General features: G+C 41.7%; 1 protein-coding gene across 3 annotated transcripts in view; it reads left to right on the top strand.

The window, feature by feature from the left end:
- The window catches only part of PRKCB (protein kinase C beta), a 331008-nt gene that overhangs the window by 194867 nt on the left and 109632 nt on the right, over positions 1–26509 (top strand). For all 3 annotated transcript variants that reach the window (XM_025983772.2, XM_025983771.2, XM_072751337.1), the window contains exon 6: positions 25636–25792. In XM_025983772.2, coding sequence (XP_025839557.1) covers positions 25636–25792 — 157 coding nt within the window. The remainder of the gene's footprint in view (positions 1–25635; positions 25793–26509) is intronic.

Raw genomic sequence — 26509 nt, 5'->3', positions numbered from 1 at the left:
GTTTACATGTTGTTTCAACTATACATTATTACTATCATTTTGTACAATCAATGTTCATTTAGATTTACTAATATGCTTATCCTTTCTGTTCTTTTTCATTCCTCCTTTCATCTGCAATCATTATCTTTCTATCTAAAGAACCCCTTTAGCATTTAGGTTAGGCCAGCTGGAAATAAGTATAAAAATACTTTTATTTCATGTTCACATCTGAAGAATGTTTTCACTGGGTATAGAATTCAAAATTGGGAGTTATTTTCATTCAGTGTTTTCAAGATATGATCCCATTGTTCTTCTTCCTCCATTTTTCTTATTTTTCTTTTTACTTCTCTGAAGGTAGTGTCTTTTTTTTTTTTTAAGATTTTATTTATTTATTCATGAGAGAACACAGAAAGAGGCAGGGACACAGGCAGAGGGAGAAGCAGGCTCCATGCAGGGAGCCTGATGTGGGACTCGATCCCTGGACCCCAGGATCGTGACCTGAGCTGAAGGCAGACACTCAACCACTAGGCCAACCAGGTGTCCCTCTTTTTTTTTTTTTTTTTTTTAATTTAAGTCTGGCTGCTTTTTTGATTTTCTCTTTATCTTTGGTTTTCAGCAGTTTGACCATGCTTTTCCTAGGGATGAATGCATGCATGCATGGATTTATTGTGTTTGGTGTCTGTATGCTTCTTGAATTTTTAGCTGATGTCTTTCATTAGCACTGAAAAATTCATGGTCATTCTTGGGTCTGTTCTTTCTCTGCTTTTCATCCTGGGTTTTTTTTTTTAATAAATTAATTTTTATTGGTGTTCAATTTACCAACATACAGAAAAACACCCAGTGCTCATCCCGTCAAGTGTCCCCCTCAGTGCCCGTCACCCATTCCCCCCCACCCCCCGCCCTCCTCCCCTTCCACCACCCCTAGTTCGTTTCCCAGAGTTAGGAGTCTTTATGTTCTGTCTCCCTTCCTGATATTTCCCACACATTTCTTCTCCCTTCCCTTATATTCCCTTTCACTATTATTTATATTCCCCAAATGAATGAAAACATACACTGTTTGTCCTTCTCCAATTGACTTACAGCACTCAGCATAATGCCCTCCAGTTCCATCCACGTCGAAGCAAATGGTGGGTATTTGTCGTTTCTAATGGCTGAGTAATATTCCATTGTATACATAAACCACATCTTCTTTATCCATTCATCTTTCGATGGACACCGAGGCTCCTTCCACAGTTTGGCTATTGTGGACATTGCTGCTAGAAACATCGGGGTGCAGGTGTCCCGGCGTTTCATTGCATCTGAGTCTTTGGGGTAAATCCCCAACAGTGCAATTGCTGGGTCGTAGGGCAGGTCTATTTTTAACTCTTTGAGGAACCTCCACACAGTTTTCCAGAGTGGCTGCACCAGTTCACATTCCCACCAACAGTGTAAGAGGGTTCCCTTTTCTCCGCATCCTCTCCAACATTTGTGGTTTCCTGCCTTGTTAATTTTCCCCATTCTCACTGGTGTGAGGTGGTATCTCATTGTGGTTTGATTTGTATTTCCCTGATGGCAAGTGATGCAGAGCATTTTCTCATGTGCATGTTGGCCATGTCCATGTCTTCCTCTGTGAGATTTCTCTTCATGTCTTTTGCTCATTCATGATTGGATTGTTTGTTTCTTTGGTGTTGAGTTTAATAAGTTCTTTATAGATTTTGGAAACTAGCCCTTTATCTGATATGTCATTTGCAAATATCTTCTCCCATTCTGTAGGTTGTCTTTTAGTTTTGTTGACTGTATCCTTTGCTGTACAAAAGCTTCTTATCTTGATGAAGTCCCAATAGTTCATTTTTGGTTTTGTTTCTTTTGCCTTTGTGGATGTATCTTGCAAGAAGTTACTGTGGCCAAGTTCAAAAAGGGTGTTGCCTGTGTTCTCCTCTAGGATTTTGATGGAATCTTGTCTCACATTTAGATCTCTCATCCATTTTGAGTTTATCTTTGTGTATGGTGAAAGAGAGTGGTCCAGTTTCATTCTTCTGCATGTGGATGTCCAATTTTCCCAACACCATTTATTGAAGAGACTGTCTTTCTTCCAATGGATAGTCTTTCCTCCTTTATCGAATATTAGTTGACCATACAGTTCAGGGTCCACTTCTGGGTTCTCTATTCTGTTCCATTGATCTATGTGTCTGTTTTTGTGCCAGTACCACACTGTCTTGATGACCACAGCTTTGTAGTACAACCTGAAATCTGGCATTGTGATGCCCCCAGCTATGGTTTTCTTTTTTAAAATTCCCCTGGCTATTCGGGGTCTTTTCTGATTCCACACAAATCTTAAAATAATTTGTTCTAACTCTCTGAAGAAAGTCCATGGTATTTTTCATCCTGGGTTTTGATTACACTATGTTACACCTTTTCTCTGTGTCCCTCTGTCTCTGATAGTGTCTTCGATACTTTTCATCCTTTATGCTCTCTGCTTTGGTTTGGTTGTTCTCAATGACCTATTTTCCAGGTCACTAATATGCCCTCCAGCTTTCTCATCTGCTGCCAGCCCCTTATATTGAGTTCTTAATTTTAGTTACCATATTTCTAAATAAACTTTAAATTTTAGAATGCTTTTAGTTTACAAAAAAGTTGCAAAGATAGTACAGAATTTCCTTATACCCTTCACCAGTTCCCACTATTGCTAACATCTTGCATTATCATGATACATTTGTCAAAATGAAGACATTAACATTAATTATTACATTACTACTAAGTACACTCCAGCCTTTATTTGGGTGTCACTGTTTTTTTCTTTAATGTTATTTTTTCCCTCAGATCCCACCCAAGATACCAAACCATGTGTAGTTGTCATGTGTCCTTAGGCTTCTCTGGTTCATGACAACTTCTGTCTTTTTTCCTTTTCTTTTCATGATCTTGTTGTTTTTGAGGGGTACTATTGTAGAATATCCCTCAATTTGGGAATTACTGTGTTTTTGGTTCTGAAGTTTACTTTTTAATGAGTTATTGTTCTCTGGTAAATTTTCCCATATTGTTATCTGCCCCCTCTTTTTAAATCTTAATTGAGATTTCTTTCTTTTTCTCTTTCTTCCTCTTCCTTCCTTCCTTCCTTCCTTTCGGAGGTTACTTTAAAGTCCAGTGTCTGGTCACCTGTTGATCCCAGTCCAGTAATTTTGTTTGCCAAATTAAAGAACTACCCATGAGGTTCTCTTCCTCCTTGGGTTCCTCCCCCATCTTGTATGGAGCCTGCTAAAGGCTTCCAGCCGTGAGGCTGACCACATCCCAAGGTCCTCTTCCTTACTGGGTCCTGACTCCAATTTTTGTTTCTCCAGCACCACGCATGAGACTGCCAAAAACTCTCAGTGGATGTCTCTTTTGTGTCTCAAACTTTGCATTTAAATTGGCAAAACCTCCAGGGAAAACCAATCTCTGGTGTCAGATTTGCCTCTTTGCTCTTCCCTTCTGTCTGGAAGCTTGGCTCTTAAGTCCTGATTTTGCTAGCAGTTCTCATCCCTCACCCTAGGCTTTTCTGCTTCTTTGCACTTGCCCTCTGCTCAGCTTCCCAGCCTCTTGCTTTGTGCCGAGGCCCCAACACAAAAGTGGCACATAGGATATTGGGCTCATTTTATTTCTAATTCCTTCAACATTCCAGTTCTTTGAAAAAAAAATTTTTTTGTTTGTCTATCAGGCTTTTATAAATGCCCTCAGTGGGAATGTTGTACTTCTAGGAGCTACTACATCATGGCCCCAAGTGGTATGATATTAGGTGGAACTGTGTAATATAAAATAGATTTTTGATTCTATAATCATGTAAAAATTGAATGTTAATGTGGATAAAGACCCGAAGGTGAATGTACAAATTAGCTTTTATTTAAGTTCAAGTAGGATCAAAGGTAACACTTATTTTGGATTCTGTTATATATGTGATTAAGTTAAAATTTTTTTTCAAAAAGAGGAGGAAGGAAGAGTTTCATTGATAGATCACGAGTGCCCATTTCCTTTGGGTCCTGTTGGAAACCTGGGGGGACCCTGAGAGCTCTGGGGAATGAATACACCTCTTTTAACGTCATGAAGTATATTATAGAGGTGTTGATACAGAATTATAGCCAACAATAACAACACAACAGAAACTGTTAACTAGGTACCAGCCATTCTACTGATTCATTTCATTATTGCAACATCCTTATGAGACTACATTCTTATCATTAGCTCCATTCCTTAGACAAGGAGACTGAGTCACCAAGAAGTTAGGTAGTACTTAGGACACACAATGCTGAGTGGCAGAACTTATATTAAAACCCAGGAACTCGGATCCCTGGGTGGCGCAGTGGTTTGGCACCTGCCTTTGGCCCAGGGCACGATCCTGGAGACCCGGGATTGAATCCCACGTCGGGCTCCTGGTGCATGGAGCCTGCTTCTCCCTCTGCCTGTGTCTCTGCCTCTCTCTCTCTCTCTCTCTCTCTCTCTCTGTGTGTGTGACTATCATAAATAAATTAAAAAAAAATTAAAAAAAAAAAAAAAAGAAAACCCAGGAACTCTGGCTCTATGCCTGAGCTCTTTACTACCCCACTGTACTCATTTGCAATGAAAGAGGCTTTAGATCAGATAAGGGTACTTGAAATCTGGGAGGTGCTGTGCTGGAGTGAGAGCTCAGTCCCTAGATCCTGGGGCAAATGAAGCAGATGGCCTAAGAACAGTCTGTTCTTTAATCAGTCAAGACCCTGCCTTTTCTGAGCATGCTGGATTCCCGCCTCCCAGTGAGTGGAGGTAAAGTGTGGCAGGGAAGAGTGTGGGCTCTGGAGGACTGGCAGTTCAGCACCTGGCTCGTAGTAAATTGTCATGACTGCCATCGTCATTGACCAGAATAACCCAAATCACAAAACCTGTAGATTCTCTCTGGGCCTGAGACCTGGGGATACTCCCAAGGCGATAGGATTCTTAGGCATTCATTCTTTCCTTCGGCCTGTACTTCACACTGTGTTGGGCTGTGGAGTCACTATTGTTCCCTATAAGACAGGTGAATGGATAAGCACAAAAAGTGTTGTATATGCTGTGCCAGACATCAATGCAAGGTGTTTTGAGAAACCCGAGGGAGGGCATCCACCCAAACAGCTATTAAAGCTCTGCAGTGGTTTTAGGGCATGCAGAGAAGGGAATATCTCATTTATCTATTTACCAGTTCATTCCTTAGACCTTTATTGACCATCTACTATGTGCCAGATGCTGTTAGTACTGGGAACACAAAAGTGACAACATAGAGGCTTTAACCTTGCAGGAAATCAGTGACTTAATCAGTGACATTTAATAATCATATATTGAGCACCTAGGAAATACATGGTCCAGAACTAGGCACCGAGTAGGAGAGAGTGATAACAAGACTGGGAGTTGGTGAGTGTGTAATAGATTGCAGGAACCTAACATGCATTATAGCTCAGAAAACCATCTCAGCCTGGTGAGATAGCAGCTACTCTTTTCAGGGAACTTTCCATGGTCATACAACTAGAAAATGGCATCACTTTGAAATCCAGGTCTGTTGGAAGCCAGGCTCTTAGCCACTGGGCAACACTCCTTCCCCAAATAGAAAGTCGCAGTACTTTCCCATAAAGAGCTTGTTAAATGTTATAGAACACGTAAAGCAGGTAAACACATCCCTAAAGTCTACTGTGCTACCGAACATAAGAAAGGAATGAATCCTATTGGAGGGTTGGATGAAATCAGGAAAGGCTTCAGGAAAGAGGCGGCACTGAGATCGAACTGCAAGGATGAGATGGCTTTGAGCAAAGGAGGAAACCCACTGGGTAAAGCATAGTGCACATGCTGACCTCTAGGGGGAGCTGAAATTCTCCCTCCAGGGCCGCAGTGAGGATCCGCTGTGGGCTAATGATGATGCTATTGGTTCTTGAACCTTAGCTAGAGGGCTTCCAGACAGGAGAGGAGGAGTTTAGTGACATCATCATCATGACACACCCTTAAGTACTCTCCCTGGGTTTCTATTTGCAGCTTACCCTGTCTTCAGACTGCTCAATGCTCCACATGACTTGCATGGCAAAAGGGGCCTGAGCTATCTCTTGTGGGACACACTTCCGTCTCCAAGTTGCCCTGAACACAAACAGATTAGAGGACTGGAAGCAAAAGGAACCCCCAATTTCTGCTGCTTCTCATCTGTCCCCAGATTTGAAAACACTGGTCCACCCCCAACTCGCCAGGGCTTCTATTTGTGACTAGGGTGAAGGTCCAGTAAAGAGAGTGAATATCTGTCTGGCATGGCCACTCTGCACCTATCCCATGGGATGTTGCTGGAGAACACAATCCTGGGCACTTGGTCCTGTCTGTCGCTTTCTCAGGGAGGAGGGAGCAATTAGCAGTCCAATACGCCTAGAGTTTGGGATACATGCAAGGGGGGAAGTGGCAGGGAAGGCTGGAAAATTATGGTGGGGACAGGAACCAGTTAACACAATGGATGCATTCTGGAGGGATCATAGACATCTTCGGGCCCTGTTCTAGAGTCTCAGCTATGGTGTTATTATCATTATGAAGGTGCCTGGTTCAGCTTGCTCCTCTCTTCCGGGCTAATTGCAATTTGGATGAGGCTTAATTCTCTCTCTCTGTCTCTGTTTATTGAGGTGAAATTCACATGATGGAAACCCGATCATTTCAGAGTGAATGATTCAGTGGCATTTAATACATTTAGAGTGTTGTGAAACCACCACCTCTATCTAGTTTCAAAATATCCCCCTCACTCCAAAATAAAACCCCATCCTCATGAAGCAGTTACTCCTCATTCCGCCTTGTCCTCAGCCCCTGACAACCATCCATCTGCTTCCTTTAACTCTTTTTAAAAAACTGTTTAAAACTACTCAGTACCACACGTATCTTTTACTGTAAAGAAGAGGATAATCATGCAGTGCTCTGTCATCTAGATCAGGGCTGGCTGTCAAAACATCAAATACTTCCACACCATCTTGCAAATCATCAAGACCTCCAAGTGCCCTCTGCCTCTTTGACCTTTTGGTTGCTTCTCCATGACCCCCTGGACATGATTCAGCCATGAAAAGGTTAATGCGCAATCCAGGGGGAGCCCTCACACCCACTCCAGGGCTTTGACTGTGTCCTTTCCCATGGGTAACTCTGCTTGCTAAATATTTTGGCTGTCAGCCTTGTGGTAGCTAGACTTCTAGCTGTAAAAGCCTCTCCTAATCTGAAGACTACTTCCCATTGCTTGCCTGTTTGCATCCCACCTGCCTTCAACAGTTTGACCATGTTTTAAATGTCTTAGTCTAAAGTTTGGTATTTTCCCCACCATGTTTTTTTTTTCTTTACACCTTGATGAATGATGTGCTGACTTTACCTAAAATGTGCCAAAGGCAACTTCTGAGATGGAAGGATGCTATTTTGGGGAGAAATATGTCTAAGACATCTGAAGATAGCTTTTGCTTGTTCACTACAGGAGAGCAAGTGATGGGTTTAAGGCAGACTGCTGCTACAGAACATATGACCATAGTTACAGATTAAATAAGAGGCACACTTTGGGGGGAAAAGTCTGACCCCTGTGGGTTTTCACAGGCAGTGTGATGTCATGGTTAAGGATTCAGTCTTGAAGCCAGACAGCCTGAGCTCAGATCCCTACTGTTCTGGTACCATCTCTGTGACCTTGGATGAGTCATTTGACCTCCTCTGCTCAGTTTCCATGTAGGTAAAATGGGGAAAACATTAATATTCACATCATAAGACTTTGGGGGAGGATTACATGAGATAACATGTGTACTGAGGACAGTGCTTGGCTCATAGCAAGAGCTCATTTGCCACCAGTTGTTATTATTTTATCTTTATTTCTATCATATTTGGGAATAAATCATTTTTTAGCTTCCTAAAAAAGAACAAAAAGAACATGGACTGGAAATCAGTAGGCAATGGTGAGTCACTGAGGATTTTTTTTGAGAGTAGGAATGACATGATAAGATCTGTGCTTTAGGAAGATTAATTTGTCTACAGCTCATAAGCTGACCTGGAAGGAAGACAGGGTGAAGGCAGTAGGATCCATCAGGAGGCTGACGCAGTGGTCCAAGCTGCGCCGTATACGATATAGCAGCCACTGGCTACAGGAGACTCCTTTAATTTAAATTAATGAACATTAAATAAGCTGAAGAACAGTTCTTAGGACACAGTTGTCACCTTTCGAGTACTCAATAGTCACATGTGATTATTGACAGTGGACATTTCCTTGTTCCCAGGAAGTTCTGTTGGATAGTGTTGGTTGAGAGCAGTGGTTCCCAAACCTGAATATGCATCAGAATAACCTAGAAGGCTGTGAAAATACAGATTGCTGGGCTCTACCCTCAGACTTTCTGATTCAGGAGGTCTGGGGTGACGCCTGGGAATTTGCATGTCCAAAAAGTTCCCAGGAGATGCTGCTTCTGGTCTTGAACTCTGTCCCCTAGCTCCACTTTGAGAAGAGCATCCCTCAAACAGCATTTCTCAGGTCACAGTGTGAGGGAAAGAAAGTTATTTTGAGCTTGTAGGAAATCATGTGTGTCTTATTTATATGTCCCAGCTAAAGCCCATTTGGGGTTTGGGCTCCCATCTCTTTCCAGGATTAACAGGCTGGTGATGCTCCTGGGAGTCTCTTTCATGGGGGGGGTGGGGGGTGGGGGGGAGATCTACATAGGAACTTTGGCTTTTCTGGCTGAGGGAGAAAGGTGGGACTAATTGAGAGTCTGAAGAAAAGAGGGACAAAACGGGAAATGAAGGAGTACTATCTACTGCTTTCTGTATTCTTTCTAACATTCTGGAGCTCTGCTTTTAAAAGAGGTCTGATGGTGAGGAAGGTAGAGACAGAAGCTTCCAGAACTGAAAAGTCAAAAATTTGCTGCCTTTGTCCCTCAGTCAAACTTTGACAACCTTCTCCCTGAGGCATGAATGACTCACGTCTGGCTACGTGGTAGGGGGTGGGAAGGAAGGGCCTCCAGGTCTGAAGGGCCTTCAGTGAAATGCAAAGTGGAAGAAATCCATCACTTAAAACCTCAACATATTACCCAGCCACAAGTGTGCCTCAAACTAGTTATTTGAACTGCAGAAATAAACATCACAGGGCTTGTTCTCAGTGAGCCAGGGTACCCAGAGTGTTTACCTGGATCTGAGGTGAGCTTGGAATATCAGGCAGAGGCATAAGGTGGGACTGTGATAGACTGGAAGCAACAAAATCCTCCCACTTGGGCTGTGCATCCTTTTATAAATGGTCATCAGATGTCCATGAATGTTTGAGCACAGTTAGGACAGATCTTCCAGAACACCCCAGCAGTATTCTGCATCAGTGGGCAGATAGCTGTGATCCTCCCAAGATGGCTCTCCTCGGTGTCTCAGCTGCTCTCCTCAGATCCTCCCTGAACCTCCCCACAGCCCAACAGCTAAAGTTAACACCTGGACCAATCAGGGTCTCCAAGACTCTGTTACAGTGCTGAGGATGGCATCAGTACTAATTAGCTGGCACCTGGGCTATGCCATTTGGAAGTATTTTGAATATAATGTGTGTGTGTGTGTCTGTGTTCAGTGGTGAAGAATAGGGAAAGGTGGTGAAGATTCAATGGGTACTACAATGGTCTTGAGATATGAATAGTTTGGCAAAATTATAGTAAAAAGAAAATGAGAAAGATGACAGTCTCCTTCAGCTTGGTTAAGACACAATGCTTTAATCATCCATCCACCCAACTCATCCATCTCTCCATCATCCATCCATCCATCCAGTCATCCATCCAGTCATCCATCCATCCATCCATCCATCCATCTATCCATCCAACCCTTCCATCCATCCATTTAGGATAAGTGAATCCAACAGGAAAAATCTGCCTCTTTTAGTGCTTTTGTGCCATTGAGGATGTTTGACAACACATAAGGGGGGAATATTCCCCTGCTGGGACTCTTCCTAACAGATGTTTTCTTCCCCCATCGCCCCTGTATGATGGTTGAAGAAATAGAAAACTTATCTTCAAATGACAGCCCTTTCCTCTGACTGCCCCAGGGAACATGGCATGGGAATGTGGCTGCAGGTTTTAAAAAATCCATTGGATTCCATGATTCAGTGATGTGGTGAATGTAGATAGGGCTCTTCTATCAAAGCAGGAAGCCCATTGAAGAAATAAGAAAATATGTATTGTTTCTCCAGAGAAGGGAGGTAAGCCCACCCTCCTTGGAGCTGGGTAAGCTTTGTTTCAAGCCTCTGGAAATTAAACTCATCACTTAAAGAGCAGATTGTGGGCTTCTGGCCCTTGCTGCTTGGGATGTGCAAAGCTGCCAACGGACAGTTTTGATTGAATGTCCAAATTAAGCTGCCAAGTAGAGGCTTTCCAGCTCCAGGGACCCCATGTTAGTATTTATGTCACATCTTTAGAAATAATCATATTGTGAAGCAGCGCCCAAAGCCATGTCAGCAGCCACCGCAGCTGAGGGTTTGAACAGCACCTGCCTGGTGCTTCTGCTGCATGTACTCTCAGCTCAAGGGAGGGAGGCCCCTAGGCACACCATCATGGTTCTTGTCCTGAGGATGTAGGTGAAGAAGCTGTAAGCCTCAGCTGTCCTTGTTTTGTCTCAACCTAGGGCATGTCTCCAAACAAGAAACAAAACTGGATTCTTGTATGCCTTACCCAACAAACCATCTGCCCTAGGCATGAGGAAAGACCCCACGAGGCCAACCTAAGGGGAACAGATGTTCACTTGAGGCAGGGTTTATTCTTGTTTTTCCAGGCTAGTCTGAAGAGCACCTCTTCTATCTGCATCAGTCCCTGCCACCCTATGGGGATCTGGTGGTGATAATTGCCCACATCTTTGGAGAGTACCAGATATTAAAAGAATGGGCTTGTGAGATCTCAAAGGGGATCAAATCAGAGCATCTCTGGGGAGGGGAGTGGTCTCTGGACTTCTGAGGTGAGAGTGTATAGAATCAGTGGCTGTAAAGCAGTCCTGGGAACTGTAGGACCCTGAGTGACCAGAGAAATCTTTGTAGAGAACAGATGACACTGAATTGGGTTAGGGGAGTACAGAACTGCCAACTTTCCAGGTTTTTGGTTCCCAGGAGAACACAGTTACAGAGCACAAAAGTTGCATGGTTTTGATGAATAGACTCAGAACTTGGAGAAAGCAACTGACTGAATCTTGGAGCTGCCAAATTGTATCCAATACCAGTTTATTAAGAATAATGTGCACAGGACTCGTCTTCCATTAAGCAATGAGTCCTTTCAGATTTAGAGTAACATTTTTTTTCTTAATTAAAAAAGTAATTCATGTTCAACTGAGACCATATATTTAACTTCTCTTTCGTCCAAATTCCCACTGAATGACTAAGAGATTAAAAATGGGAAAAATTTATGAGGGCTGCAAACTAGAAAGAGAGTGTCAATCACATGCCAGAACCATTGAGGAATTTCTCTAGGATACAGTTCACACAATACTGACTAATTTTGTCTTTTCTTTTCCACTGTCTGAGCCTCCTAATACTTTCCTATTATGTAATCTCATTGGTTGGTACTCCCAGAATGATGTTAAATTAGGGTGGGGATGGTGGGCGTTCTTAATTTAATTGTGGTCTTAATGGAAATGGAGATGCCTCTAGAGTTGTACCAGTAAGCGTGATGAGGGCCTTTGATGTATATATTATACCAAGAAAAGCATCCATCTATTTCCATTTTTCTAAAGATTAAAAGAAAGAATAATTATTGAATTTTGTCACTTTCCTTTTGTAATTTTTTTGGAGATAATTATATGTTTTTTCTTCTTTGACCTAGTTTTATACTGAATAATATTAATAGATTTTCTAAAACTATGAAGGGTTTTGTTTAGAGAGTATGTGTTCAGACTTGAGGTTTTAAAAGATCACTTTGGTGTGGGGTGTGGAGGAAGGTCTGGGTGGAGCAAGACTGTAGGCAAGAAACCAACTAAGAAGATCTTAATTTCACCAGGAAAAAAAATGAGTGGCCAAGCTATAACCAAATGAGTTAATGCTCTTTACTAATCACTCATCACCTGCCAAGGACAATAGGCTTTGGTTTCTTTATAGGCTTCAAATATAGCTTAATAATGACAATAATCCTGTGACACAATTATTGCTGCTAAGATGGTAGCTGTATGGATAATAAGAAAGGCTCATGTATCACTACATGAAGTGATAAAGAAGTAGACTGAACAGTACATAGTCATAGGTGAGATTGCACAGGGGAAGGAGACCAAGGTGATTTCCAGATTTCCCAAGACAGCTAAGTGGCTGGTTGAGCACTCATCAAGAATGGCATTGAAAGAGAAGGAGCAGAAATGGTCATGGGAGAGAACATGGAGATAATAAGTATTATTGGACATTTTGAGTTGATATACTTATGGGGCATCTAGCACTAGGTATACATTAGGCAGTTGTGTATAATGTTCTACAGCTCAGTAAAGTGCTTTTTTTTTTTTTTTAAAGATTTTCTTTATTTATTTGACAGGGAGAGAGCACAGGCAAAGGGAGTAGCAGAAGAAAAGCAGGCTCCCCACTGAGCAGGAACTGCCACTCAGGGATTAATCCCAGGACCCTGGGATTGTGACCTGACTCAAAGGCAGACCCTCAACCAACTGAGCCACCCAGATGCCCCAGTAAAGTGATTTTAAGCAAAAATTAAAATCATAAGAGTAAAGCCTCATGGGAAAATATGGAAATTAAAAAACTAGCTTCTATATAATCCATGGTTCAAAGAATCTCAAGAAAAATTGAAAGTATTTTGCACCAATGAAAATATAACACATCAAAATTTATGGCATCAAGATAAAGAAGTGCTTGAAATGCAGTTTATATTGCGGAATTCTACCAAACATTTAAAGAAGAAATAACACTTATTCTCCTAGAAAACAGGAGAGGAGGAACACTTTCTAATTTATTTTATGATGCTAGCATTACCCTGATACCAAAACCAGACAAAAACAGTACAAGAAAAATAGAAATATTCCTTATGAGCATAAGTACAAAAGTCTTCAACAAAATATTAATAACTCAAATCCAGAAATATGTAAAAAGAATAATACACTCAACCAAGTGACTTTTATTCAGGGAATGCAATGCTATTTCAATAGTAAACAATCAGTTAATGTAATCCATCATAATAATCTAAAGAAAGAAAAAAACCACACAAACATATCTGTTGATGCAGAAAAACATTTGAAAAAATTTAATATCCATTTATGATGAAAGTTCTCAGCATAGTGGAAATAGAAGGGAACTTCCTTGGCCTGATAAAGGACATCTACAGAAAATCTACAACATACTTAATAGTGAAAGACTGCATGCTTTCCCCATTAAGCTATGGAACAAGACAAGGATGTCCACCTTTACCAGTCTATTCACAATCATATTGGAAGATCTAGCCAGTGCAATAAGACAATAAAAATAAATTTAAAAATTGTAAATACAGATTGGAAAGGAAAACATAAAAGTAGCTGTACATTGGGATGCCTGGGTCTCAGTGATTGAGCATCTGCCTTTGGCTTAGGTCGTGATCCCAGGGTTCTGGGATTGAGCCCCACATCAGGCTTCCCATGGGGAGCCTGCTTATGTCTCTGCGTCTCTGTGTCTCTCATGAATAAATAAATAAAACCTTAAAAAAAAAACCACTGGCTGTGTACACAGAAAACATGATTGTCTATGTAGAGAATCCACAACAGTCTACCAAAAAACCTTCTAGAACAAGTAAGTTTAAATAGACTGGAATATATAAGGTCAACACACAAATGTCAATTTTATTTCCATATATCAACAGTAAACAACTAGAAACTAAAACTGAAAAAAACCCCACTTACAGTAACTCCAAAACAAATGAAATATTTAGATATAAATCTAGCAAAACATGTCTAGTATGTGTGTTGAAAATGACAAAACACTGAAATAAAGAATATCTAAATAGATGGAAAGATGTACTAAGTTCACAGATTGAAAGATTTGGCATGTCAGTTCTTACAGACTGAACTATAGATTTATTGTCTGTTTTAAAATAAAAAATGAAATTGAAGGAATCATAATCCTCAATCTTAAGACTTACTATATAGAGCTTCAGCCATTGAACAGTGTGGTTTTGGCCAAACAGTGGATACATAAATGACTGGAACAGAATAGAAAGTCCATATATACCCACATAAATCTGACCCATTGATTTTTTTTTTTTTAAAGAAAAAAAGACAATGAAATGGAGGAAGAAGAGTAGTCTTTCCACAAATGATGTTGGGATTATTGGTCATCTGTAGCAAATAAAATGAACTTTGACCTTCATTTCATACCTTATATAAGAATTAGCTGAAAATAGATCATAGATCTAAATGTAAAATGTAGAGATATAAAACTTTAGAAAGCATAAGAGAAAATGTTTATGGCCTGGAGTTAGACAAAGAGTTCTACATGACACTAAAAACACGAATCAGAAAAAAATGATAGCGTGAATGTCATTCAAATTGAAAAAAAAGAAAACTTTTGCTCTGCAAAAGACACTGCTATAGAATAAAAAGACAAGCTACAAGCTGGAAGAAAATATCTGCAAATCACATATCTGACAAAGGACTTGTATCCAAAGTAAAGAATTCTCAGACCCTTATAAGTAGGAAAACAACAGCCTCACTAAGAACAAACCAAGACTTGAACAAACATGCCACCAAAGACAATAAAAAGATAACAAATTCATTCATGAGAAGATACTCAATATTATTAGACATTAAGGAAATACAAGTTAAAGCCACAGTGAGATACCACTACACACCTATTAGAATGGCTGAAATAATAATGATAATAAATACTGTGAATAGGGGGATCCCTGGGTGGCGCAGCGGTTTGGTGCCTGCCTTTGGCCCAGGGCGCGATCCTGGAGACCCAGGATCGAATCCCACATCAGGCTCCCGGTGCATGGAGCCTGCTTCTCCCTCTGCCTATGTCTCTGCCTCTCTCTCTCTCTCTCTCTGTGACTATCATAAATAAAAATTTAAAAAAATAATAAATAAATAAATAAATACTGTGAATATAATGTGTTGGCAGGGATGCAGAGCAAGAGGAACTCTCATTCATTGCTGGTGGGAATGCAAAATGATATAGTCATTCTGGAAAACTTTTTCATGGATATGTGTGTGTGTGTGTGTGTGTGTGTGTGTGATATGACTTAATGATCCCACTCTTAGGAGTTTATCCTTGAGAAATGAAAACTTTGTGTTCACACAAAAATCTATGAATATTTATAAAACTTTCATGTACTCCATGTCCTTCAGCAGGTGAACGGATAAACAAACAGTGTGGTACATCCATACAGTGCAATTCCACTCATCAATAAAAAGGAATTAACTACTCATACATACAACTTGGATGACTCTCAAAGGCATTATACTCAGAAAAGCCAATCTCAAAAGGTCGCATACTGTATGATTCCATTTATATACCATTCTTGAAAAGATAAAACCATAGTGATGGGAAACAGATCAGTGGTTGCCAAAGGCTGAGAGTGGGTGGATGTTGTGACTATAGAAGGGCAGTACAAGGGATTTTTGGGGGGGTGATAGAAATGTTCTGTATCCTGGTTGTCTGGTGGTTACATGAATCTATACATGTGTTAAAATGCATAGGACTATATATCAAAAAGTCGATTTCACGATGTGCCAATTTAAAAAATTAAATAAATGCTATACACAGAAAGTAAATGGAGGGATCCCTGGGTGGCGCAGTGGTTTGGCACCTGCCTTTAGCCCAGGGCGCGATCCTGGAGACCCGGGATCGAATCCCACGTCGGGCTCTCAGTGCATGGAGCCTGCTTCTCCCTCTGCCTGTGTCTCTGCCCCCCTCTCTCTCTCTCTCTCTCTCTCTCTATGTGACTATCATAAATAAATAAATAAATAATAAATAAAAAAGATTTATAAAAAAAAGAAAGTAAATGGATAAGAGATGAATGGAAGGAGAGAGGGAGAGAGAGAGAAGAGAATGAGAGTAAGAGAGAGAAGGAGGGAGGGGAAAGAGAGAGAAGGAGAAATAAAGGGAGGGAGGGTAAGAAGGAGGGAATAAGTCAATAGAAATGAAAAAGGAGCTGGCCAAGAATAAGGCATAAGCAAGAAGGATGTCATGCTATGATATCAGGTCATTTACTTTTTAAAAAAAGATTTATTTATTTATTTGAGAGAGAGAAAGAGATTGCATTGAGTGAGGGGGGCAGAGGGAGAAGGTGAGAAAGAAACCCAAGGAGACTCCCGACTGAGCACACAGCCTGGCTGGCTCGAGGCTCCATCTCACGACCCTGGGATGATGACCTGAGCTGAAACCCAAGAGTCAGATGCTTAATTGACCGTACCACCCAGGTGCCCTGCTATAATACTACGTAATTTAAAACAACAAATTAAAATGCATAGGAACAGTGAATGCAGGAATGCCTACTGCATAAAATATAATCAGTAATACGGAAACAAATTTAAGGAGTGCTCCCAGATGATGGAGGAAGGAGATAAAGAAATGAATACAATTGTGAAAAAGTGATAGATGTGAGGTACAAACAATATTTATCCAGAGGTAAATGGTTATCAGATGTTCCTGGAGAAAAGACCACAAAAAGCACCTGTATCCAAAGTAGAGTTCAAGACAAATAATGAACTGTACACAAAGAATATTTTATTTTGTTTTTAAAGATTTTATTTATTTATTTATTCATGAGAGACACAGAGAGAGAGAGGCAGAGGGAGAAGCAGGCTTCCTGCAGTGAACCTGATGCAGGACTTGATGCCAGGATTCTAGGATCACGATCTGAGCCGAAGGCAGACCCTTAACTGACTGAGCCACCCAGGTGCCCCAAAAGGAGGGTTTTAAAACCTACTTTGTCAGTCTTTGACAGATAAGACAGGTTTAAAAAAAAAAAGGATATAGATGACTTAAACAATTTAATTAGAGTGACTACGAGTTACCACTATCTTGAAGCCTGTGTACCTTTTAATGAGATAATCACCTTTTTTTTCTAGTGTACACAAAGTTGGTGATATGTTAGCTTTTTTTTTTTTGTTAGCTTTTTTTTTTTTTAAAAGATTTTATTTATCTATTCATGAGAGACACAGAGACACAGGCAGAGGGAGAAGCAGGGTCCCTGTCAGGAGCCCGATGCAGGACTTGATCCCAGGATCCCGGAATCATGACTTAAGCCAAAGGCAGATGCTCAACCACTGAGCCACCCAGGCATCTCAGTATGTTAGCTTTCGAGGGACCCTCATTAAATCTCCTCCCATGCCCACAAATTGCCCAGCCCACATTTTCATAGTAGAACTAGAAATCCATGATACAAATATATGAAATAGAAGATCATCAAGCAAATAAGAAGGAATTGGAATCTATGAGAACCTTAAGAATGGGAGCTCCCGATGTCACTTTTGCAGAGAATGGGACATGCAGTTAGTTGATTAGGGACACCCCATAGGGTGGACAGAAGGTATGGAGGACCAAGCTGTGGTTGGAGACCAGGAGTGTGTGTAGTGGCATCACGCCCCCACGTATGATGCTTTTCTCCAGGAACACTCTTGATGCCACACGTCACTGATGGTCAGAGGTATGCAGAGAAGACGCATTTGAAAAGACAAGAGGGTGAAGATGTGGAAGTCCCTGGCCAGAATGACTCCATATGGGCACGTTCAGGAGAGAATTAATACCATAGCAGTGCATAGTTGGACCAGAGCGAATGAAAGAGTTGAAGGGTCAGAGAGTTCGAGGAGATCGATAGTAAGAGGATAAAAGGTGACTGGTGAGGTTGGAGGAAGTGCCATTCCAAGTGAAGCTCCAGGTGCCTGGATCAGACTGGAGAGGCAGTCATAACAGGAAAAAGTGAATGTGTCACATGTGGTTTCAAATTATCAATCCTTCCCTTAGTACTTCCTCCAGATTCATTTGTGTGAAAATCACATTGAAGGGATACTCTTTTAGCCTGGAGATTCATCTTGATAGTTCTATAATTTGATATGAATATTCCCAAAGGAGAAAGGGGCTTTACATTCCACTTGAACACTACTGTCCTCCATAATTAGGGTCACCATAGAATCTGTTGTCCAAAGTGGAACTCTTTGGAGAATTAAGGGACAACAGGTATAAACTGAGGCTGTCCCGGACAAATTGGGGTGAATGGTCCCGCTAACTGTTATCCAACATCCCACTGAGTTGTGTGTGGTTTTTACCTGCATCCTGGAGACAAGGGGAACCAAGACTCAGAGATGTCATTTAACCAAGATCACCCAGTTAGGGAGAGTCATGGCAGAGGTAGTATTCCAACCCTGGTCTGTCTGACTCCAAAGTCTGTGTGTTGCTAATTTAGTTCCCGATCTCCTCTGCACAAATGCTCCACCCTCATTTCACTTGCCATGACTTGACAGACACTGTGACGGTCCCAGCTGGAAGTCTGTCTCAACATAGATAATTAGATGTGTGATAACTGTGCCAACAGTGACAGGAAGCCAGCTGTTTCAGGAGCCCTTGGCCACGGCGCACTTGGGGTGGCTTAGATGCTGGATGTGGGTGCCCGAAGACCTCAGGCTCACTTACTTTGCAGTTAGAACCTATCAGGTGAGGCCACAGGGGATGGCCAGTTAAGATGCCAATGGAAAGGGGATTCTGATGCATCCAAGGCTCACAGAAGCCACAGCTTCAGAGACTCTTGGAGTCAGAGGAAATTATAAGTGAATGAGAATTGAAGGGACACAGATCCAGGGGTAGACTTTAGAGCGAAGGGCCAAAGGAGCTTGTAACTTGAGAGGGTTTGGAAGACAGATGGGGAGGGATTTGGGGTTAACCAAAGGCCCAGGTAAACTGTCAGCCACCAGGGGGGTCCCCGAAATAGGAGAGGGGCAGGGCAGGATAGCAGAAATAGGTGGATGGCTCTATCAGTTTTGTTTTATTTTACCTGTTGAGTTTCTGCCTCCATCTCTGCTGTGATCCCAGGGCAGATGCTGAGGCTGTCCATCTGATCTCAAGGAGGTCACCCTGGGTCTGTACGTTGTTCCCCAAACTGTTCTGTGATCCAGTCCATGAGTTCTAAAGCCTCACTCTGCAGACCCAGTTGCTCTATGGTCTTTGGGGAACAGCGTAGGGTCCCTAAAGGCCAGGGCAGGAGGTTCTTGGAGCCCAGAGATGCACAACTGAATCGTTTTCAAAAAAATTTAGTTTGGGGGCGCCTGGGTGGTTCAGTCAGGTCAGCGTCTGCCTTTGGCTCAGGTCATGATCTCAGGGTCCTGGGGTCAAGTCCCATGTCCTGCTCTCTGCTCAGCGGGCAGTTTGCCTTTCCTTCTCTCTTTACCGCTCACCCTGCTCATGCTTGCTCTCTCTCTCTGTCAAAAAAAATAAATAAAATCTTCTAAAAAATTAGTTTAAATAGTGCAATTAATACAGAAATGCTTTCTCTTTGTAATAAATTCAGAATTTGACAGATAAGGCTAAAGCCAATTTTTTCCACATCCCCAAAACTGAGTTTCTATATCTCTTCCTCAGATATAATCATTACATTAAGTCAATTTGGGGTATATCCTTCTAGGTGCTTTTCTATCTATTTAAATTCATATATGACCTTGCAGGAAATTTGTTGTTGTCTTTAAATTTTTTTAAAGGTTTTATTTTAATTCTACTTAGTTAATATAAAGTGTAATATTAGATTCTGGTGTACAGTATAGGGGCACAGCACTTCCATATAGCACCCGATGCTCATCAGAAAATTTATTGTACTTTTCTCTTAAAGAGTTGGAGGGCCCTGATTTTCAACTCCTTTGATTTCGATATAAATCTCAAAACTACACAAAAGTTGCACAGTTGGTACAAGGAACACCTGTATACTCTTTACCTGATTTACCAATTGTTCCTGTTTTGTCCCATTTGGTTTCTTGTCCTATTAAATGTTTTTATAAATGTATATTTTTATTTCTGAGCCACCTGAGAGTAAATTGGAGTACAGAGTTCCCATTTGCCCTAAACACTTGAGTGTATACTTCCCAGGAATGAGAACATCCTCTGACATGGGCATGGTACAGTGATCCAAATCAGGAAATGTAATATAGACCCAATGCTGTGATCTAATTCATAGTGTGGGAATCCATGTTTCCACAATCGAACCACTGGTGTGCACAGACATTTTTCTTGAAAAAAAAAAGAAAGCTTTATGTTGTCATAATCTCTTTTCACCTGGCCATTTGTTCACCATGTTAGTGCGTATGGATAGTCCGTGCGATTAACATATGCGTAATATTTCACAGTATGAATATATACAGATTATTTAGCTCTTCCCCTGTGGAGAGGAACTCAATATTTCCTATGCTTGCTCTTACAGACATTCTCAAACATAACTGAATGTTAGTGGGCATCACTTTTTTTTAATTTAAATTCAATTTGCCAACATATAGTATAACACCCAGTGCTCATCCCATCAAGTGCCCTCCTTAGTGCCCATCACCCAGATACCCCACACCCCCACCCACCTTCCCTTCCACAACCCTTGGTTTGTTTCCCAGAGTTAGGAGTCTCTCATGGTTTGTCTCCCTCTCTGATTTTTCCCACTCAGTTTCCCCTCTTCCCTTATGGTCCTTTCACTATTTCTTAAATTTCCCGTATGAGTGAAACCATATGATGATTGTCCTTCTCTGATTGATGTATTTCACTCAGCATAATACCCTCCAGTTCCATCCACATCGAAGCAAATGGTGGGTACTTGTCTTTTCTGATGTCTGAGTAATATTCCATTGTATATATAAACCACATCTTCTTTATCTATTCATCTGTCGAAGGACATTGTGGCTTCTTCCACAGTTTGGCTATTGTGGACATTGCTGCTGTGAACATTGGGGTGCAGGTGTCCTGACATTTCACTACATCAGTATCTTTGGGGTAAATACCTAGTTGTGCAATTGCTGGGTCATAGGGTAGCTCTATTTTTAACTTCTTGAGGAACCTCCACACTGTTTTCCAAAGTGACTGTGCCAGTTTGCATTCAGTGGGCATTACTTTGAACAGCTGTTCTGAGGACACGTAGGGAGGACAAGTGAGGACTCATGATGTTGAAGGAAGTGCCTTTTAAAGGAATTGATAAAGAGAAGCTTCTGGTTAGCATCCACAATGTGAGATAAAGGCTTTAGAGCAGCACAATTACTCAGACTTTTCTAATGTTGTATTTTGGGTGGTGGTGGGATGTAGAGTCGGGGGACAGAGTAAGAAAGTTCTTAAAAAAAATACTTAGGAAAATAGGTAACAGTAGTGCTTTTTATGGATTCAGTGCTGTCTTAGGTACCTTTCAGAAGCATGCAGAAGACCCTTTGATGGAAACAGCCAGACCTTACCCCCCACCTGCTTCATGTCCAAGGCGAGCAGTGTTCTCTGGATCAGGACACTATTCTTCTGTACATTTAGCACACTTCCACCAGGGGGGAAGGTTGCTATTTCTGCCTTGTGTGAAGCATTTTGTACCATCTGGGCTGGCTGGATTTCAACAAAGATAGTAAAGAAACATTTATCAAGACAAATCAAAGTCAGTCTCGCCAAGTGTGGTCTAGAGAGATTTGCTTCCTCAGTACACTGTGGCTGAGAAACATGACTTTACTTTGAAAAGCTTCAGGAGGGACAGGCCTCTGGATCTTAGCCTGCAGCTACTGTCAGTTGCTCATGATGTGGTGGTTGCAGGAGTGAGAACGCTTGAGATGTGAATGCCAGTAGTCCCAGAATCAATTCCACTGCATTCCTTTCCATAGAAATTTTTCACCTCTTTAGTAGATAATAGACCCAAAAAGACAAAAAGGGAAGAAAGGATTTATGAGGGTTGGGGGAGAGATGGTGTCAGGTCTCAATCATAAATATTGATTTCAGGAGAAGTAGAGGCCCAAGGAGATGTCATTCTTTTTTTTTTTTTTTTTTAATGATAGTCAGAGAGAGAGAGAGAGAGAGAAAGAGAGAGAGAGGCGAGAGAGGCAGAGACACAGGCAGAGGGAGAAGCAGGCTCCATGCACCGGGAGCCCGACGTGGGATTCGATCCCGGGTGTCCAGGATCGCGCCCTGGGCCAAAGGCAGGCGCCAAACCGCTGCGCCACCCAGGGATCCCAGGAGATGTCATTCTTAAACCATTAATTGTAAAGACTGGCTCAAAAATACATCACATACTTTTCCCAAAAAGAGCACTCTGAAGGACCTGTGAACTTGTAAACTTACAACAAAAGAAAGTTCTGGTGATGGTCCCATGATATCAGTTCATAACATAGGGGAGTGAGGTGGGAAGAGGGTGTGGGCCTTGGCAGAGAGAAGAGATGTGAGCTGTTCCCACTTGCATATGTGTTGCCAATCAACCAGACAGACAAGTTTCTGGCACTTCAGAGCGCCTCAGATCATGTTTTTATGCAGCTTTCTCTGTGATAGATGTGTCATTACAAGATCCCAGCCTAGAAACTGGCACATGCTATTTTCCCTGGAAGACTCAAGAAATGAGAGAAAATTAACAGTTGGAGATTGTAGTCTATGGGGAAAATGCATGAGGATCTTAAGAAATTATATCATCTAGAAAAGCTTTACTTGATGTGCGATGTATGGACCAGAAGCAGCAGCAACACCTGGGAACGTGTTAGAAAAACAAATGAGCAGCTCTTACTCCAGAGTCACTGAATCAGAATCCCTCTGTAGAAGTGGGTCGCAGAGATATATGTCTCACAAGCCCTGTGGGTGACTCTTATATTCTAAGGTTTGAGGAGCCTTCTGGAAAGGTTCAAGTGGAAAGGTCAGATGCATTATTCTTAAAGAAGACCCAGAAGTGGTGCTGTTTGATAGGAGTCCATTTGGGAATGGTCACGCCTTCTTTTTTTTTTTTTTTTTAAGATTTTATTTATTCATGAAAGACAGAGAGAGAGAGAGAGGCAGAGACACAGGCAGAGGGAAAAGCAGGCTCCATGCAGGGAGCCCGATGTGGGACTTGATCCCAGGTCTCTTGGATCACACCCCAGGCCGAAGGCAGGCACTAAACTGCTGAGCCATCCAGGGATCCCTGGTCATGTCTTCTTAACAAAAATGGACAAATATAATGAGAGGGGATACTAAGTATGAGTAATAATAATAATAAAATAGCAAAAATATAGACTGTTCCCTGGGGGCCAGGTTCTGTGCTAACTGTGTATATTCTGGATCTGATTGTACTATTACAACAACCCAATGAAGTATGTTTTATCTCCATCTCATTGGTAAAGAAATTGAGATCCCAAAATGTGAAGTAACTGCTAGGCAGGATGCAAAACCTGACATCTTGTAGCCTTGTACATTATGTGATGTGACTACTGATTCATTAGCGACCAACTATACTTTGAATACATTTCGTTTTCTGCATTCGTTGGAGATGGTATCAACATCTTATGTTGGCCCCATGTCCCCAATGCCTAACAGAATGCCTAATGCCTCACAGGCACCTGCTTATTAAGCTTATTGGCTGAGACAAAGTCAAAGAGGAAAAGTTTTTGCTTTTGGTGCAAGAATGAGATATAGCCTCCCTGAGAATGACATGGGAAGAGAATTCAGCCTCTGGATAAATGGAAGGAAAGGCCATATGCTAGAGTGCAAAGTAAGTTATGGCTGGCATCCTGGGACCCCTAGTCACTCCCCTGGCAGTCCACCCAGCCCTTTTTCTGTCTTATTAATTTAGTCCGAACCCCTTCCTAGTGATAGGATCTTAGACGAATCAGATGTCATTACCCCCACTCCCAACAACAATGGCCAGCTACTTCGGCATTGGAAAATAAACAGAAGATCTTTGAATTTAACTGGGTCTGGATATTTTTTTTTCCAGTTAAATGGAAAGAAAGAAAAACAAGGAGTTGAGGGTGTTTCCAAGGGAGTGATTATAATGCAATATGAACTCTAGACTGAGGGTGAGTTCAATAAAGGCAAGAGGGCCTGGGGAGAAGATTCAATAAAGATGGGCTCAACAGACTGATTTGGTGGTGTAAGACTTGTCTCAGTGGAACACTGGGGTTAATGAACTGGAAAAATAGGAAGGGACATAGGATCGTGGGGTATGGGAAACAGAGATTGAGAAAATAGTGTGATTTCTGGGATGATAAAGTCCAGGGAAGAGGTGATTGCGATAGGGTGGAAGCAAAAGTAATAGGAGGTGATGGGGTGCCTTATCTCCTACTTTCCGGTATTCTGTTTCTATTGTATTATTGCACTTATGGAACACTTAGGAAAAAGATGTCAAATTATAGCTGGAGTCATGGATGTCTGTCGTCTTCCTGCTTTTAATGGGATCACATTTATCATTCACTATGAAATAATTCAGATAGGCTTTATCCTGTGAAGACAATTTCCTTATATTTCTAGCTAATTGCAATGATCCTATGGTTTTCTCCTTTGACCTATACATAAAATGAATATTTAATAATAGATTTTCTATGATTGAACCATCTTTGCATTCCTGGTAGGAGTCATTGTCTATTAGCCTTCTGGCAGATCACTTGATTCAGTCTGCTAATACAATACTTTGGATTTTTCTGTCACAAGTGAGATGGTTGGCACTGCATCACTGCATCCTTAAGACCTTACAACTCCTATTTTCCCGTTGCCTACCCACAGCTACCTACAACACTGGCTTTCAAGTTGACTCCTAGCTAACTTCTTCCTATTGTCTAGGCTGATATCTTATTCCACCTCATCCTTTCTATGGCCAGTTGCGTCTACACTACTGACCTTCTGCTTCCCTTCTTCTTTAAGCTGGTGTTATAGCCTCCTTTACTCAGTGCTCTTCATTGTGGGCGGAGCATACCTGTAATGCTGCGATATTTTCCCAGCCTTCTCTCTGGGCTGTCTGGGTGGGGGTTATGGGTGCTACGTGGATGACAGGTACACTTTGGTTTGGAGGGCAACTCTTTCACTTTTCACTTTTGCTTTCTGAATTGAGGTGAAATTCATATAACATAAAATGAACCATTAACCATTTTAAAGTGTACAATTCAATGGCATTTAGTATATTCATAGGGTTGAGCAACCATCAGCTGTATCCAGTTCCAAGAAATGTTATCCCCAGTAAAGGAAACCCCTTGTCCATTACGTAGTCCCTTCTCATTCACCCTATCCACCAGCTCCTGGCCACCACTACTCTGCTCTCTGTCTCTGTGGATTTACTTGTCCTGAGTGTTTCATGTAAATGGAATCCTACAACAGATGACCTTCTGTGTCACAGTACACAGATGTTCATAGCAGAACTATTAGCAATAGCTGAAAGTAGGAACAGTCTCAATGTTCAGCTAATGAATGGATAAACAAAGTTTGATATATCCATACAAGAGGATTGTATTCAGTTGTAAATGAAGTGCTGACACATGCCACAATGTGGATGAACCTTGACAACATGCTGCTCAATGAAAAAAAGCCAACCTTTCTTGTTGGCTTTGTGGAACAGAAGCTTAGAGAGCGTACAAGTTAATCCCGGGGGCACAGTGGGTAGCACGGTGTGAGTCAGAAATCAATTTTGAACCCATATAGAGCAGAGGCTACATCTCACTCATCTATCTTGCTTTGTATGCCTTTTCACTCTTGATGTTAATATGTTACATTTCCCATTAAATAGTGTGGTGCCAAGGACTCTTCCACAGGTTCTCTAACTTTCACTGCTTGATGTTTCAACATTTCAGGGCTATTAATGCTAAAATTGCTTTTTCTGTTTCTAGTAAGAGATGCTAAAAACCTTGTACCTATGGACCCCAATGGCTTGTCAGACCCTTATGTGAAGCTGAAACTGATTCCTGACCCCAAGAGTGAGAGCAAGCAGAAGACCAAAACCATCAAGTGCTCCCTCAACCCTGAGTGGAATGAAACATTCAGATTGTAAGTTAAATACTGGCTGAGCAGGGTGGGTTGTGAAGGTTGGCTTGTGCATCACCTGAGATCACACCCTCTCAGTTTCCATTTCATTTCTCCTGTCCCTCCTTCCCTCTGTCCCTCCCTCCCTCTCTCCCTCCTCCCTTCCATTCCTCCCCCTCCATCTGCATTTTTGCATTGCAAGCCAAGTAAAAACTGGAACTTATTTTTTTAATAGAGTCGAGAATGTCTGTGGTGTGGGGAGTGGGTGGGATAGAAAGTGTTGCTAGGTGAAGGCAAGTTGTGGGAGAAGCTCTGGTCTCAGTGAACAGTAGGACATAACCCATAGGGTGTGACGATCCCCCCTCCGGGGTTCAGTTTGTGGATATGGATATGCTGGGGCTGCAGCCTGACGAGAGTTCTCTGCCAACTTCCATGAGGATCTTCCCTAGCCAGTGCTCTAAGAACCTGGGGCAGCTTTTTGATGCATCTTGGCCCATAAGTGTTAGGGACATCAGCCAATATTTGTGGAGCATATCCTGGTTATAAAAAGCATTCTATTGAATGATCTCAGTTTATTGGCCATTTCATCCCCATTTAACCAACGGTGCTTCAAGAGGTTAAAGAACATGGCCAGAATACCCTGGCAAATATGGGGTCAAGGGCAATTTGGCTTCTGACAGACTGACTCCAGAGACTATGGCCCAAAAACATAATTCCTTGTGGGAGCCCCATCCCCTGTTT

The sequence above is a fragment of the Vulpes vulpes genome, chromosome 3 (genome assembly GCF_048418805.1).
Source record: "Vulpes vulpes isolate BD-2025 chromosome 3, VulVul3, whole genome shotgun sequence".
Taxonomy (NCBI): domain Eukaryota; kingdom Metazoa; phylum Chordata; class Mammalia; order Carnivora; family Canidae; genus Vulpes; species Vulpes vulpes.
This window is presented reverse-complemented; position numbering and strand designations above follow the sequence as displayed.